The sequence below is a fragment of the Ornithorhynchus anatinus genome, chromosome 13 (genome assembly GCF_004115215.2).
Source record: "Ornithorhynchus anatinus isolate Pmale09 chromosome 13, mOrnAna1.pri.v4, whole genome shotgun sequence".
In the NCBI taxonomy this organism is placed as follows: Eukaryota; Metazoa; Chordata; class Mammalia; order Monotremata; family Ornithorhynchidae; genus Ornithorhynchus; species Ornithorhynchus anatinus.
Window position 1 is genome coordinate 42,221,852 of NC_041740.1, and position 14,194 is coordinate 42,236,045.

The window sequence follows — 14,194 nt, forward strand, 5'->3', positions numbered from 1 at the left end:
GATTACTTTGTATCTAACCCAGTGGTTAGGAAAGTGCCTGAAATGTCCTATGCACCTAACAAATGCCATTTAAAAAAACAACAAAGGGTTTAAGGTGTACTGACCTGAGTCCCTTTAGACTGTAAGCTCCTTATGGAAAGGGAATGTGTCTACCAACTCTGTTATATTGTATTCTCTCAGGCATTTAATACACTGCTCTCTCTGCCCACAGTAAGCCCTCAATAAATACAATTGATTAATCAGAGGTAACACAGATGGGGGCGAATAGAGCAGGGAAAGGAGATGGGATTTTAGCAGAGCTTTGAAGGTGGGGACCTACCCAACCTGGGGCCTCTCCCCCTTCACAGACCTACCCCTTGAAGGTGGGAGCGTGTGGTCTGTCTGATATGAAGGGGGAAGGAGTTCCAGACCAGAGTGAGGACTTGATCAAAGGGGTCAGTGGCGAGATAGGTGAGAAGGAGGTACAGTGAGTAGATTGTTGTTAGCTGAGTGAGGTGTATGGTCTGGGTTGTAGCGGGAGATGAGCAAGATTAGGTAGGAGTGGGGACCTGACTGACTGCTTTAAACCGTAGAGTAAGGAGTTCCCGGTTGATGTGAAGATGGATGGGCAACCCTTGGAGGTTTTTGAGAAGTGGGGAGATATACACAGAGAGGTTTAAAAAAAAAAATCTGGGTAGCTGAGTGAAGTATGGACTGGGATGGGAAAAACTCTGGAAGCAGGGAAGTCAGTGAGGAGGCCAATGCAGTAGTCGAGGCGGGAGATGATAATAATAGCAATGTTGGTATTTGTTAAGCACTTACTATGTGTAGACCAATGTTCTAAGTGCTGGGGTAGATACAGGGTGATCAGGTTGTCCCACATGAGGCTCACAGTTAATCCCCATTTTACAGATGAGGTAACTGAGGCACAGAGAAGTGACTTGCCCACAGTCACCCAGCTAAGTGGCAGAGTCAGGATTCGAACCCATGACCTCTGACTCCCAAGCCCAGGCTCTTTCCACTGAGCCACACGGCTTCTCATAGCCCTTGGATCAGTGTGGTAGCCGTTTGGTAGCAGTCGCCATGGGAGTGGAGCTGGTGATGTGGTCACAGAGGCAGTGATGAGGTCACAGTTGGCCTCCCCATTCCCTCCCCACCCCCAACCAGTGCCTGCCCCCCACAAAGAGACCATCTGCTCACTCAGCTGCAGGCATCTGTCCCAGCTGCTCTACCCCTTCCTCACCCTTGCTCAGCCTCCTCCCTGCCCAATCCTTCCTGCAACTTCTCATCTCCCCCTCAAGCCCTGATCCCCTGCTCCGCCATCTCCCTCGCTGTCGCTGCCCCCAGCTGAACCATGGCCTCAGAGGCAGAGAAAACTTTCCAGCGCTTTGCTGCCTATGGAGACTCTTCCAGCCAAGGCACTGATCTCAACAACAAGAACTTTTCAAAGCTTTGCAAGGATTGTGGCATCCTGGATGGGAAATTCATCACCTCTACCGATGTGGACATTGTCTTTAGCAAAGTCAAGTAAGGGTCGAGGAGTGGGGCCCAGAGGGTTTTGGAGAACGCTTTCCCCTTTTTCAGGCAGTGGATGTGGGATAACTGGTAGGATAAATGGAGACATGGCATTGTTTATTGAGCTCCTACTGGATACATGGAGATGTACTAAGGGTGAGAGACTACGGGCTGGGGGGTTCTGGATGACCCAGGGAGTTAGAGGGAGACACAAGGGCAAGAGAACATGAGGGGAGGTGGGGTCCCTGGGAGGAGGGTGAGAGAGGGGCAGGTTCTCTTGCTCGTTCATCCACTCTTGTGGGTCTCAGGCCACGGAGTCTTCTGGGCTCTTGCACTGGGTCCAGGGATGTGGCTGGAGGCTCAGCGCTGTTTTGTCCATGGGCAGGCAGAAGAGTGCCCGCACCATCACGTGGCAGCAGTTCCAAGAGGCGGTGAAGGAGTTGGGTGCCAAACGCTTCAAGGGTCAGAGCGCAGACGAGGTGCTGCAGACCGTCTTCCGCCTCATGGAGGGCAAGGGGCCGACGCCCACCGGCGTCACAGTGAGTCCTCTCACCCAGACTTCCGACCCCGCCTGGGGCCTCTCTCCCTCAAAGACCCTGTCTCTTGGAGGGCCGGCCCCAACCCCACCCTCTGAGAGGGCAAGGGGAGGCGAGGAGAGGAAAAGGGGGGGAAAGGGGGTGAGGAGGGTGGGAGGGAAGTGAAGAGGAGGAGGGGGAGACCAGGAGGGACAGGAATCCCAGACAACCCAGGTCCCTACAGAGGTCCAGCCCGCCCCAATCCACCCCCCCACTCCATGGGTCAGTCTGAACAAGTCTTTCGAGTGCAGCCCTTCCCTGTCCCAGGCCAGCTCGGTGGGACTAATCCCCAGGGACCAGGTCTACGAGGTGTTAAGGGGGAAGGAGGGCTGGGACTCAGGGAGGGGGCTTCTGTTGGGCGGAGGCTGCTCAGAGCAGGCCATCTGACAGTGGCTGGCCCCGGTCTCTGGCCGGGGCCCGTGTCTGGGCGCAGAAAGCGATGACCTCTGTAGGCGGTGTGGATCGGCTGACCGACACCAGCCATTACACGGGCTCACACAAAGAGCGCTTTGACGAGAGCGGCAAAGGCAAGGGGATCGCGGGGCGTGAAGATGTGCAGGACCACTCCGGCTACGTGGGCGCCTACAAGGGTGCAGGCACCTATGACAAGAAGACCGGGGCATAGGGAGCTGGGAGCTGGGGAACTCTCCCCCAACCGTGGGGATGCCGGTGGAGACAATAAACTCTGTGCAACAGCAGTAGATGGGGTAGCGTCTGGGAAAGAGCCTCACCTGGGAACCCCAGCCCAGATCCCCTGCCTGGAGCCAGAGAGTCCTAGGCCACTGCCCTCCCACGGGTCATTTCATCTCCACAAACCTCTCTCTTTTTCTTCCCTCCCCCGGACAGGGGGATTGGAAATCAGGAAGATCAGAGTTCCTTCTTCCCCCCTTGCCTAAAGGCAGGCAGTTGTGGGACCCCTAGGATATGGGGTTCTCAAGTCTGTCACCCAGAGATGACCTTTCGGCTCTGTCTCAGAAAGAGTCTCTCTTGTTTGTCTTCTATTGTTTTCAGGGACTGTCCCTCAGTTTACTTGTATCTATCAGATACAACCTCTCAGAGTCTCTCTCTCAGGTCTCCAACTCTCTCCCACATTTCTCAAGATACCAGATTGCAGTAGGACCATTCCCCCCCCTCCACAGACCCCCTAGTCAGGGTGGGGGATGGGGCTGGGAGAAAACCCCCACACTGCACACACCCCCTCCCTAGTACACAAGGGGCCTGAACATGACAGGAGGGAGAAGGGCCTCTCAGGGAACCCAGAACCCTAGATCCATCCCCAAGTATCCTGATCCCTCTCACCCGAGAGTGAAACTTCAGGAGAGGGAAGAGTCATGACCCTTTGGGGGAAGAAAGCTATTTGTGAAGGCGGAATGGTGACCGTGAGGCTCAGATTCCTGAGGCTCCTCTGTTACCCCGGAGCTAAGTGGGGGAAGGGGTGGGGAGGGAGAGCTGAATCAGAGGTGTGGGGCTTGTTTCCTCACAGAGGCCTGGGCTGGACTTCCAACCCCGCTCCCCACCCTGCTGCCTACCCCGCTCCCTGCCTCCCCCGCCACCCCCCCCACAACAAGGCTTCGCTTGGCGCCTCCCACCCGCCTAAGAGACACCAATGACATCCATCGGGAAGCCCTCGAACTTGCTGGAGCAGAGTAGCCAGACTCTGTGGGACTGGACATGCACGGTGGCATTGTAGCGGCAGACCGAGGGGGGCAGCCCAGGGGTGCGGGCGCATGTGGTCACTGGAAGGGGCTTGTGACTGCGCGTGCAGAACTCGCCAAAGTCTTCGCAGAAGGAGTCAGTGTGCGCGCAGATGGCGCGCACGGTGGCCGCGGGCGCGTGCAGCACAAAGTGCTTCTCCGGGCACTGCCAGCTCTCACGCTGCGCGCGTACATAAGCCATCAGGCCGTTGCAGTAGCCCCGGAACCCGGGTGCGAACTCGGACCTGGGAAAATCAATATGCATCAGCCGGAAGGTTCGGGCCTTCGACGACAGGGAGGGGAGCAAAGCCGGGGCCGGCACGGGGTCCAGGGCGAGGATGAAGAATAGCGGGAACAGCGTGGAGGTCCTGGGGGGAGCTGGTGCCATCACACCTAGCGGGGAGAGGGGAGATGGAGAGAGGGATGGGATGGGGTGACTCCTCCCCTGAGACACCCCAGCCTTCTCCTAGACCTCTCCCAATCCACCCACTGACCTCCATGACCCTTTCTTATTGGTTCCTCCGGGCCTGTGCCTCCACCAACGTCTCCTTTGTGACTGTAATGACCCCCAACCCAGTGCCTGTGTCCTCATTGATCACCAATCCCACCGACCTCTCACTGACCCCCCGTGAATCCCTCCTGACCTCGGTTCCTGGGTCTCCTCTCTTCACCCTGGGACTGCGGCTGCTGCAGAGATCCTGGTCACTATGAGGGCAGTGGGAGGAGGAAGGGGTTGCCTTTTATCTGGAGTGATAATTAGGACCTGGGAGGGGCTGAACCAGTGGGAGGGTTGGGAGACCTGAGGGACAGGCCAGTCTTCTAAGGTCTTCTAAACAGGTCGTGACAGGGTCAGGAGCTGGAAGCCTGAACACCCAGTTCCTTCCGCAACCGTCCCTCCTACAGTGCTTTTGATCTTGTGCCCTTTTACCTGCCCCCTCTTCCTGTCCCCTTCCCTTCCCCACAGACCTGGCTTTGGATGGCATGGACTATGGAGCCGCTGAGGGGGCAAGACCAGAGCCCTGATAAGTGGGCATCCTTAGCCACTTTCTCTCTCTCTCTCTCTCTCTCTCAAGGCTAGGCCTGAAATGCTTTGGAGCACCCAGAGCTTGGGCCTTCCCTATCCACCACCCCCTAAACATAATAGCCCTGAGTGATCCTTGGTTCCACACTGGAGACCGCAGGGCTGCTCTTACATGAGGCCGCTCCTGCCCTGTTGCTAATCTGGAAAGGGGGCGATTCTGCTCTCATGCTGTCCTTCCTCTTTCACTTCAATTCTCAGTAATAATAATAATAATGTTGGTATTTGTTAAGCGCTTACTATGTGCAGAGCACTGTTCTAAGCGCTGGGGTAAACACAGGGGAATCAGGTTGTCCCACGTGGGGCTCACAGTCTTAATCCCCATTTTACAGATGAGGGAACTGAGGCACAGAGAAGTTAAGTGACTTGCCCACAGTCACACAGCTGACAAGTGGCAGAGCTGGGATTCGAACTCATGAGCCCTGACTCCAAAGCCCGTGCTCTTTCCACTGCTCACGCTGCAGTAGGACAGATCATCATCTTCCTCATCTTTCTCTTCAATTTGTCTTCAGCCAGATATTTTGAGGCCTTGGCTGAAGCCAAGAACACAAGATTACAAGCAGCACCATCTGGGTCAGCCCCAAGGCCTGCCCAGTTCAGGACTCTCTGTGACAAGGCCATCAGGTCGCTTGGAGGAATCATCTTCTAACTGCCCTCCTTGGAGGCCATCATGTTGGGGATGAACCATCCATCACTCCTAACTCTCCCTTCCCTCTCCTTGAATCTCCTTCCAGAGACCCAGCACAGACTATCCTAACGCTTCAGTTTCCCTTCTCCAACCCAATGACCCAACATGGTCGCTTATCCATGGATGTCTACAGACCCCCTCTGGGCTCTGCTGGTGTACGCGGCCGTATAGGTTCCGGTCAGAATGGATTCCCTGGGCTCACTTTCTACTGAGGGAAGAATGATAATGACGATGATGGGATTTATTAAATGCTTACTGTGTGCTGAGCACTGGGATAGATATAAGATCATCAAACACTGTCCCTGTCCCACTAGGCTCTCATGATCTGAGAGGGATAATAAATTAAGTGCTTACTCTGTGCCAAGCACTGCAGTGCAAGTATTACAGATAAGGAAACTGAGACACTGAGCGATTAAGTGACTTGCCCAAGGCCCCACAGCTGGTAAGTGGCAGAGACAGCCCTAGAACCCAGGTTTCCTAGCTCCCAGACACATACTCTTTCCACACTTTCCCTCACCAAAGAAGAGCTTCCTGACACTGGTTCCAAACCTACGGCTACCCGGCTCCGGGGGTGTCCCTGGTCCCCGTGGATGCAAATGGAGTTCTCCCCGTCTGTGCTCTTCCTTCTTCTGCAGCCAAAGGTAGTGACCCCTCACCCCCACCCCGACCCCTTCTCCTCCTAGCCCGATTAGGTCGGGACTGCGGCCCTTTCCCTTCCTTCTTTTCCCTGTAGCGAAGCTGCTCCAACCAGCAGCCTTCTCCTGCCACCTAGTGGCCCTGCCCCTTCCTCACACCTAAGGCTCCGGCGGCTCGGTAATACAATAATAATGTTGGTATTTGGTAAACGCTTACTATGTGCAAAGCACTGTTCTAAGCGCTGGGGGATACAAGGTGATCAGGTTGTCCCACATGGGCTCAGAGTTTTAATCCCCATTTTACAGATGAGGTAACTGAGGCACACAGAAGTTAAGTGACTTGCCCAAAGCCACACAGATGGCAAGCGGCGGAGCTGGGATTACAACCCATGACCTCTGACTCCCAAGCCCGGGCTCTTTCCACTGAGCCACGCTGCTTCTCAAGGAGCAGAGGTAGCCGCGTCCTCCTTAGCTTTGCTGTAGACACATTGGGCGGGGGTCCCCCCCAACCCCCCCCCCCCCCCCCAGTCCGACCTGCTCTGTCCAAGGCTGGACTCAGCCAGACTCAGGCCGGATCTGGGCATTTAAAAGTCCCCCGCTCTTTACTGGTGTTTCACGGGGGAGGGGGAAGGATGGCCTGACTGGCTGGCAGAGGGGAAAAGGATTTGGTTCCGGGTTCCCTTCTCTCCGGAGGATAGAAGGATGGAGAGAAGGAAGAGGTCGGGAGAGGAGAGGGTGGAGGTTCTAAATAAGGGGGAGTTCCTCTTCTGTTTGTTGAACGTTTGACTATCTGGGACCACTTCAGGCCTTGGAGAGGTAGTCAGCTCTTTGAGGGCAGAAACTCCAGCTTTATGCTTTTGTGACAAAGAGGGGAAGATAATAAGGACAGAATAAGGGACATGCAGGGAATGGAATTCTAGATTCTAGAATGGATTCTCCCTCCATTTTGCTTTCCCCTGGGCTCTGTGAACTCAATTCAAAATCGACTTCGAGGAAACCTTCCGAGATTAATCGAGGCCTATTCACCACTCTACCTGCCTCTTAATGCCGTGTCAGTCCTCACTTCTTTCCATAAACTGAATACTCAAGCAGCATGGACTAAGGGTAAGGGCATGGGCCTGAGAATCAAAGAATCAGCTGGGTTCCAAGCCCTGTTCCACCACTTGTCTGCTATGTGACCCTGGGTAAGTCATTTGACTTCTCTGGGCCTCGGTTACCTCATCTGTCAAATGGAGATTAAGACTGTGAGCCCCAAGAGGGACAATGGACTGCGTCCAACTTGATTATTCTGTATCTACCCCAGCGCATAGTAAAGTGCCTGATGCATGGAAGCGTTTAACAAATACCGTTTAAAAAAAGAAGTGTTTAAATCCTCTGTAATTGCTGCCCTCGGATTCATTTGTCCCCTCACTGACTTGTTTGCCTGCAGAGGTGAAGCCTTGGTGTAATGCAGCTACAAATTACAAAGTGAACTTACGATAAACAGTGTTTGCAAAAGCCACTGATAGCCTAACTCCTGGTCACTGGGATCTGTGAGGGTTTCCCTAGTTGGTTTTCTGGACTGGATTGGAAATTCCATGAAGGTGGGGCCAGGGGGAAAGTTGTTGATTAGGGAGGGGGAAACTGGGCACAAACTCATATGCCAAAAAGACAGCACTAGGTTGGAAGGTCTAAACCCCAGGCCCGGGTTCCAGTTCTGGTTCTGACATGAGCAGAGGCTAGGTAAATCAAGAGCCTAGAGGGATCCAAACCCCAGGCTTCAGACCTTTCCCCTCCTGAAGCTGGTGTCCTGGGTGGGCGGAGAGAAGTCGACCTTAAGGGTCTGAGTACTGCCAACGGTGTCTGCGGGCTATTCCTGAGATTGAAAGGTCTGGATCAATGTTCAGTTTAGAAAGCAGACTCACCCCCTCAAGACTGGGAAGGGGCAGCCCGACAGCTGGTCCGGTCTAGAGTGCTCAAGCCTTGGGGCTAGGATGATCACTTCCTCAGGGGTCACCTTGTGTTGGGGGAAGGTCACTGCCCCAGGGTCTGCCAGTGGTGGCGGGAAGTTCACTGCCCCTAGGCCCCCAGGGTGACCCTGTACTGGATGGATCGTTGCTTCACCGCTCACCCTATGCTACCTGGGTGTAATGTGGTGAGCAGACTGCATGGGTGTGGCGGGGGAGGGGATGGGATAATAATAATAATGTTGGTATTTGTTAAGCGCTTACTACGTGCACTGTTCTAAGCGCTGGGGGAGATACAGGGTCATCAGATTGTCCCACGTGAGGCTCACAGTTAATCCCCATTTTACAGATGTGGTAACTGAGGCATAGAGAATTGAAGTGACTTGCCCACAGTCACACAGCTGACAAGTGGCAGAGCCGGGAGTCACATCCCACACCCATGTATTCGCTTAACAAATACCAACATTATTAAATTGGGGTGGGAGCCAGGGTGTGGGCAGGCCTGCGAGTGGAGGGGCCAGGCAGCCCCAGCAGGCCCGGCGGGGGATGGAGAACGACGAAGGACCTTCAGGCCTGTGCGGGGAGCGGGGCCTTCAGCTTTGCATGGGACCTTCCGGTCTGTGCGGGGGGCGGGACCGTCAGCCTTGTGTGGTGGGTGTGGCGGGGCCCCGGGGTGTGGGGGGCGGGGCTCGGGGGGGGGTTCGGGGAGGCGGGGATTGACCGGGCCGAAGCGGGGGCGGGGCCGGGTCCGGAGCGTCCTCCTTAGGTAGTGCGGCCGGAAGGGCCTGGGGTGGGCCGCAGTCCGGCCTCTCTTCCCGCTCGGACAGGTCCCGCCGAGGGAGACCCAGGGGGAAGGTGGAGCTGCGGCCGAGTCTTGCGGCCAGTCCCCCCTTCTCCTCTAATTCTCCCCCTTTTCCCCGGTTTGCCCCGGCTTCCACCCTCCCTTCCCCTTTCCTTGACTCCCCACCTCCTGCAGCAACTGAGGGACGGCTGCCGCCGGGACAGCAGGAGGAGGGCGGAGGCCGCGGCCAGGACGTCCCCCGGCTGAAGACCCCCGCGCTGACCTCGAGCACCAGCGAACCAGCCCACCGGTGGCGGGAAAGGGGACGGGAGACCAGGGACCGAAGACCCCATTGCCCTTCCCCCCCTCCGGCCAGCTTTCTCGACCTCCCCTCACGCCCCCTCTCCGGGGTACCTTATGAGGGTCCGATGGGGTGGACCCCACGGCCGTGAGGACAAGAATGAAGTTAGAAGAGTGGGTTAGCTAAAATGCGAGTGGTCTCCCAGTATTGTGGCCAAGATTGACTAACTCCTAGCCTGGAACCCCCTGCTTCCCTCTTTCAAAGCCTTTCTCCAGAAGGCTTTCCCTGATTCATCCCACCGTCTTCCGAATCGTGTCATCCCCTCAGCCACTTCAACACTTGCAGTTTCATCTACTTGTTTTGATCAATTGTATCTTCTCTCCTAAGCACACCCTGCTTTAAACCTATTGTATTTTTGACTTCGTGTCTGCTTGTCTCTCTTATTAGACCATAAACTCCTTGAGTTAGGAGATCTTTAACTTCTGTACGTTCTCTAAGCTCCCAGAACAGTGCTCTGCACAGAGCAGGCACACAGAACAGCCCTTCGGGCATGGTAGGTGCCCAGTTTAGCATTCTGTGCAGGGAAGGTATCTAGTACTGGACTCTCCCTGTCTAATACAGTACCCTGCGAAGGGTAGGGGTGCAATGCAGTGCTCTGTATTGGAGGCACCCAATCCAGCACCTTGTACTCAATAAATACCATTAATTGGTTGATTTGATTTACCCAGCAGTTTGTCCATTCTGAGGATGATGATGAAAGCAGTGAAAGCATGCTCAGGGGAGTGGACACCCTTTTAATTGACCAGAAAAAAATCAAAAGTGACCCAGACACAAACATGATGAAATCTAATGGGAGGGAAACTGCTGCGTGGTGTGCCTGGTGATAGAAAGGGAACACCCAGACACAGGATCTGGGAGAAGGGTGAGGCACAGGCAGGCAAAAAAAAACCAAAACGGGGTGGGGGGGGAGGGGTCAGAGTTGGCCATAAACTGGTGAGATGCTGCAATGATATGCTTCTGTTTAAAAAGCTACAAGACACTGGGCTGAACCAGCAGGTGGACGTGTCAGGCCGGGACCCCTCACCCCACCACTGCCCCATCTTGAAATCCGACCTCTGTTTCCCCTTCCTTAGGCAGGCTGGAGAAAGACAATCCGTCCTGAGGGAAGGGTGGGGATTTGGGGTGCCTGGCCAGGAGAAGGGAAGGCTGAAGGGGCAAGTCAGGGGCAGTTCCAGTCTCTGAAAGGTGCCTCTATTTTTCGGTCTCCCTGTCTGTCTGTCTGTCTCTTCGTTTCTTACTTGAAAGGAATGGGTAAAGTTCATCAAGGAGTGTGTGTAGCTGAAAAAGCCAATGAGGAAGCCACGGTCCAGGCCACATCGTGCCCACGAAAAGGCCATCCTCTGTCATGTTTAACTCTTGTAGGGCCTGACGTTGTTTTCTCTTTTGCCTCCCAAACATCAGAGCCCCATCTGGAACAGCGACTGAGTGCGACCTGATTATCTTGCATCTCCCCTAGCGCCCAGTACAGTGCTTGACAGTAAGTTTTTAATAAATACTATTTATTATTATTATTGATAATAATAATTAAAAAACCAAGGCCATTGTCGCCCTTTGGTAGGCGGCCACCAGCCTCAAGTAAAGTGGGGATTGGACTCAGAGCCAGAGGACTTGCGGTCGGGCTGTCGGGATGGAGAGGGGGTTGTGCCGTCGGGATGGAGAGAGTGTGAGTGAGTGAGTGTGTGTGTGTGTGTGTGTGTTTGTGTGTAGGGGAGGGGAAATATGCGGCCTTCTTCTCCGGTGCTGTCTGTGAGAAGAGGAGGAGGAAGAGGAGGAGGAGGAGGAGGAGGAGGAAGGTGGAGTGTGGGGAGGGGGTGGAGAGGGGACCCGGCTCCGTCGGTCCCCGAAGTAGGGGAATAGGCGGGATGTGACCTCTCCTGCCTTATGTCCAGTGCCCTGGGACCGGCTCCCGCTCGCCTCGCCCCCCGTCCCCCGCCCCCCGCCTCCGGCTTCATCCTTCTCTCGCCCCCTTCTCCGCCCCTCCCTCCCTCCCTCCCCGCCGCCCCCCGCCCGCCAATGGCCGCGCCAGGCCTCCTGCCCTACACAATGTGCGGCCGGGGGCGGGGCCGGGGGAGGGGGCGGGGAGCGGGGGTCGGGGGGGCCGGGCCGGGCCCCGGCGCATCTCCCCCGGCCCCACGGAAGGCTGACGCCCGCGCCGCCGGACCCGCCGCCCCACGCCCGCCCCGCTCCCCTCCGCCGCCCCCGGGCCCGTGAGTAAGATCCCCCAACACATCCCACCCCCGCCCCCCGGCCTCAGCCCGGCCCCTGCTCCCCCGCCCCCTCCCCCGGCCCTCGGCCCGGCCCCCGCTCCCCCGCCCCCCGGCCCGGCCCCCGCTCCCCCGCCCCCCGGCCCCGGCCCCGGCCCCGACCCCTGCTCCTCCGGCCCCGGGTTGGGGGTGGGGGGCGCTCCCCGAGCGGGAGCGGGAGCGGGAGCGGGAGCGGGAGCAGGTGCAGGGTGTGGAGGCGGCCCCGGAGCCGCCAGAGAAAACTTCGCCCGGGGGGAGGCGGGGGGCAGCGGGGCCGAGGACCGGCAGCGGGGAGCGGGGAGCGGGCGAAGAGCCCGGCCCTGGGACTGAGAGCGGGGGTCGCTGGGGGGGCGGGGGCGGGGAGGAGGGGAGCAGGCTCCCCCGGGTGCTCGGGCTGCTCCGGCTGCTCCGGCTGCTCCGGGTGCCCTGCCCTGGGTGCCCTGGGTGCCGTGGGCGCCGTGGGCTCGGGCCCCTCCCGCCCGGCCCCCAACAAAATGTCACAAAGAACTCGACCCGCGGCGGCCGCGGCTGCGCTTTTGTTCTCCGGGGCCCGGGGCGGCCCAGCGCCCCCCCCCCCCCCTCAGCCCCAGCCCGACCCCTCCCCCCCCAGCCCCAACACCCCCCCCCCTCAGCCCCAACCCGCCTCATCTTTCGGGCGGCCCTCCCCCCCCCCCCCCCCCCGGCCCATCTCCCCGCCTCCGAAGGGGGCAGGGGGCTCTGAGGGGGCCCGGGACCCTGGCTCGACCTTTCTGAAACTCCAGAAACGAGGAGCCGGGGCGGGGATGCGGGGCGGGGGGTGGGTGTTGGGGGCACCTACTTCGGGGCCCGGAGGAGGCGGCACCTCCAGCACTGAGTCGACACCCCCCCGCTTTCCTCTTGCGGTGCTTGGGAGTGTGTTTGTCTGTGTGTGTCTGTGTGTAGGGACGACGACGACAGAGGAGCTGGAGCTCCTCTCCCAATGAATTTGGGAGACTGTGAGGACAGCCCCCCCCCCCCACCTTGTGGCCCAAATAGTCAGGGGGCAGGAGTGACCCGCAGAACGTAAGGTTGGCTCTCACTCGGCCAGTGTCGAATGGGAAGAAAGGCGGCTGCCTCTATCCAGAGGTAGGTCCCTGATCCCCGACATCCAGGGCCGACTCTGGGGAGGTGATAAGGGAGACCGGGAGGGGGAAGGAGGAGACGGGGGCTCGAGGCCTCGAGGGGCTGTCTTTCCCACCTTGACCTCAGTTTCCCCCACAGGCCCTGGAGGGGAAGACTCCTTCTATGTCAGTCCTGCATCTGAGTGTCCATACGACACAGATCAGGCAAGGGGCAGGGGACAGAGCCGAAGTCCAGGGGACAAGGATCAGGAGTGGGAGAAGCTTAGGAGTGGACGTACATGCCACTGGTAGTGATTCAGTTTCCTCTACAGTCACAGAAGGGCCCTGGATCGTCTCATTCATTTATTCAGTCGTATTTATTGAGCGCTTACTGTGTTCAGAGCACCGTACTAAGCGCTTGCAAAGTACAATTCAGCAATCACCTACCTCCTATTACCTTTGGGGAGGGGAAAAAATTGGTTTAACACGCAGCAGGGAGGGATGTCAAGTAGGCTCAGAAGGAACTTCCTAATAGTGGAAGGGGAGTAGCAGGAGCAGATAATTAGGAGAGATTAAGGACACCTTTTCCCTAAGGAGAATCTTTCCACGTCCATCCCCTCACCTCTCACCTGTGTCGCAGCACTTAGAACAGTACTCGACACAAAATAAGCCCCGAATACATACCGGAATAGTAATACCGTCTGAGGAAGGGTTTGGAAACATGGTAGGAGGGGAATGAGCTGAGTAAAAGTTTGGAGAGGCGGGGGCTTTGCGACTGTAGGAGGAGGGAGGGGAGGTGTTTCGCCAGTGCCTCTTCTTGGCAAATTGATCATGTCCACTCTCACCCAATTCCAGGTTCCCAAGCCCAACTCCTCCTTGCCCTCCTGCTTCTCCTTGGAAGAGAGCGATCAGGATGGGGCTGGAGGGGGGCAAAGGGGCGGGGGGGGGGGGGTCACACCCTTCAGTACCATGGAGAGTACAACGCCTGACCTAAAAGGTCCTTTCCACCATCTCACAACCGTAAAGAGGGGGTTGGAATTCCAGGGAGCCCCTCCCACCAACGAAGTACCATAGAGAAGGGACAGGGCTGCCGGGGGCCCCTCTGCCACCTCAGTATCATAGAGAGGACATGGGGCTATCGGGGAGCTCCTCTACCACCCTAGTGCCATAGAGAGGGCAGAGGGATTCCACGGAGGCCCTCTACCTCCACACTGCCATAGAGAGGGCACTGGGGGAGCTGGGAGCATCCCCCACCACCTCAGGACCAAGGAGACCAAGGTATTAATAATAATAAAAATGGCATTTGTTAAGCGCTTACTATGTGCAAAGCACTGTTCTAAGCGCCGGGGAGGACACAAGGTGATCAGGTGGTGCCCCACGTGGGGCTCATAGTCTTAATGCCCATTTTACAGGTGAGGTACCCGAGGCACAGAGAAGTGAAGTGACTTGCCCAGAGTCACACAACTGACAAGCGGCAGAGCCGGGATTTGAACCCGTGGCCTCTGACTCCCCAGCCCGTGCTCTTGCCACTGAGCCACACTGCTTCTCTATTAAGTCGGCCCTGTAATGTAGCAGAGACGATCGGGTACCAGAGTGACTCTTCTTGCCGTCTTAATGGCA

At 57.2% G+C, this 14,194-nt stretch overlaps 2 protein-coding genes across 2 annotated transcripts; one reads left to right on the top strand and one right to left on the bottom strand.

The window, feature by feature from the left end:
* Positions 1 to 1,138: 1,138 nt before the first annotated feature.
* Positions 1,139 to 2,770, top strand: TPPP2 (tubulin polymerization promoting protein family member 2). The gene is made up of 3 exons (XM_029078068.2): positions 1,139 to 1,506; positions 1,880 to 2,033; positions 2,503 to 2,770. Exons 1-3 carry the CDS (start codon positions 1,334 to 1,336, stop codon positions 2,692 to 2,694), a joined length of 519 nt encoding a protein of 172 aa, XP_028933901.1. The 5' UTR covers positions 1,139 to 1,333; the 3' UTR covers positions 2,695 to 2,770.
* Positions 2,771 to 3,662: 892 nt separating this feature from the next.
* On the bottom strand, positions 3,663 to 4,151 carry RNASE13 (ribonuclease A family member 13 (inactive)). The gene has a single exon (XM_001515543.1). It carries the CDS (start codon positions 4,149 to 4,151, stop codon positions 3,663 to 3,665), a length of 489 nt encoding a protein of 162 aa, XP_001515593.1.
* Positions 4,152 to 14,194: the final 10,043 nt, after the last annotated feature.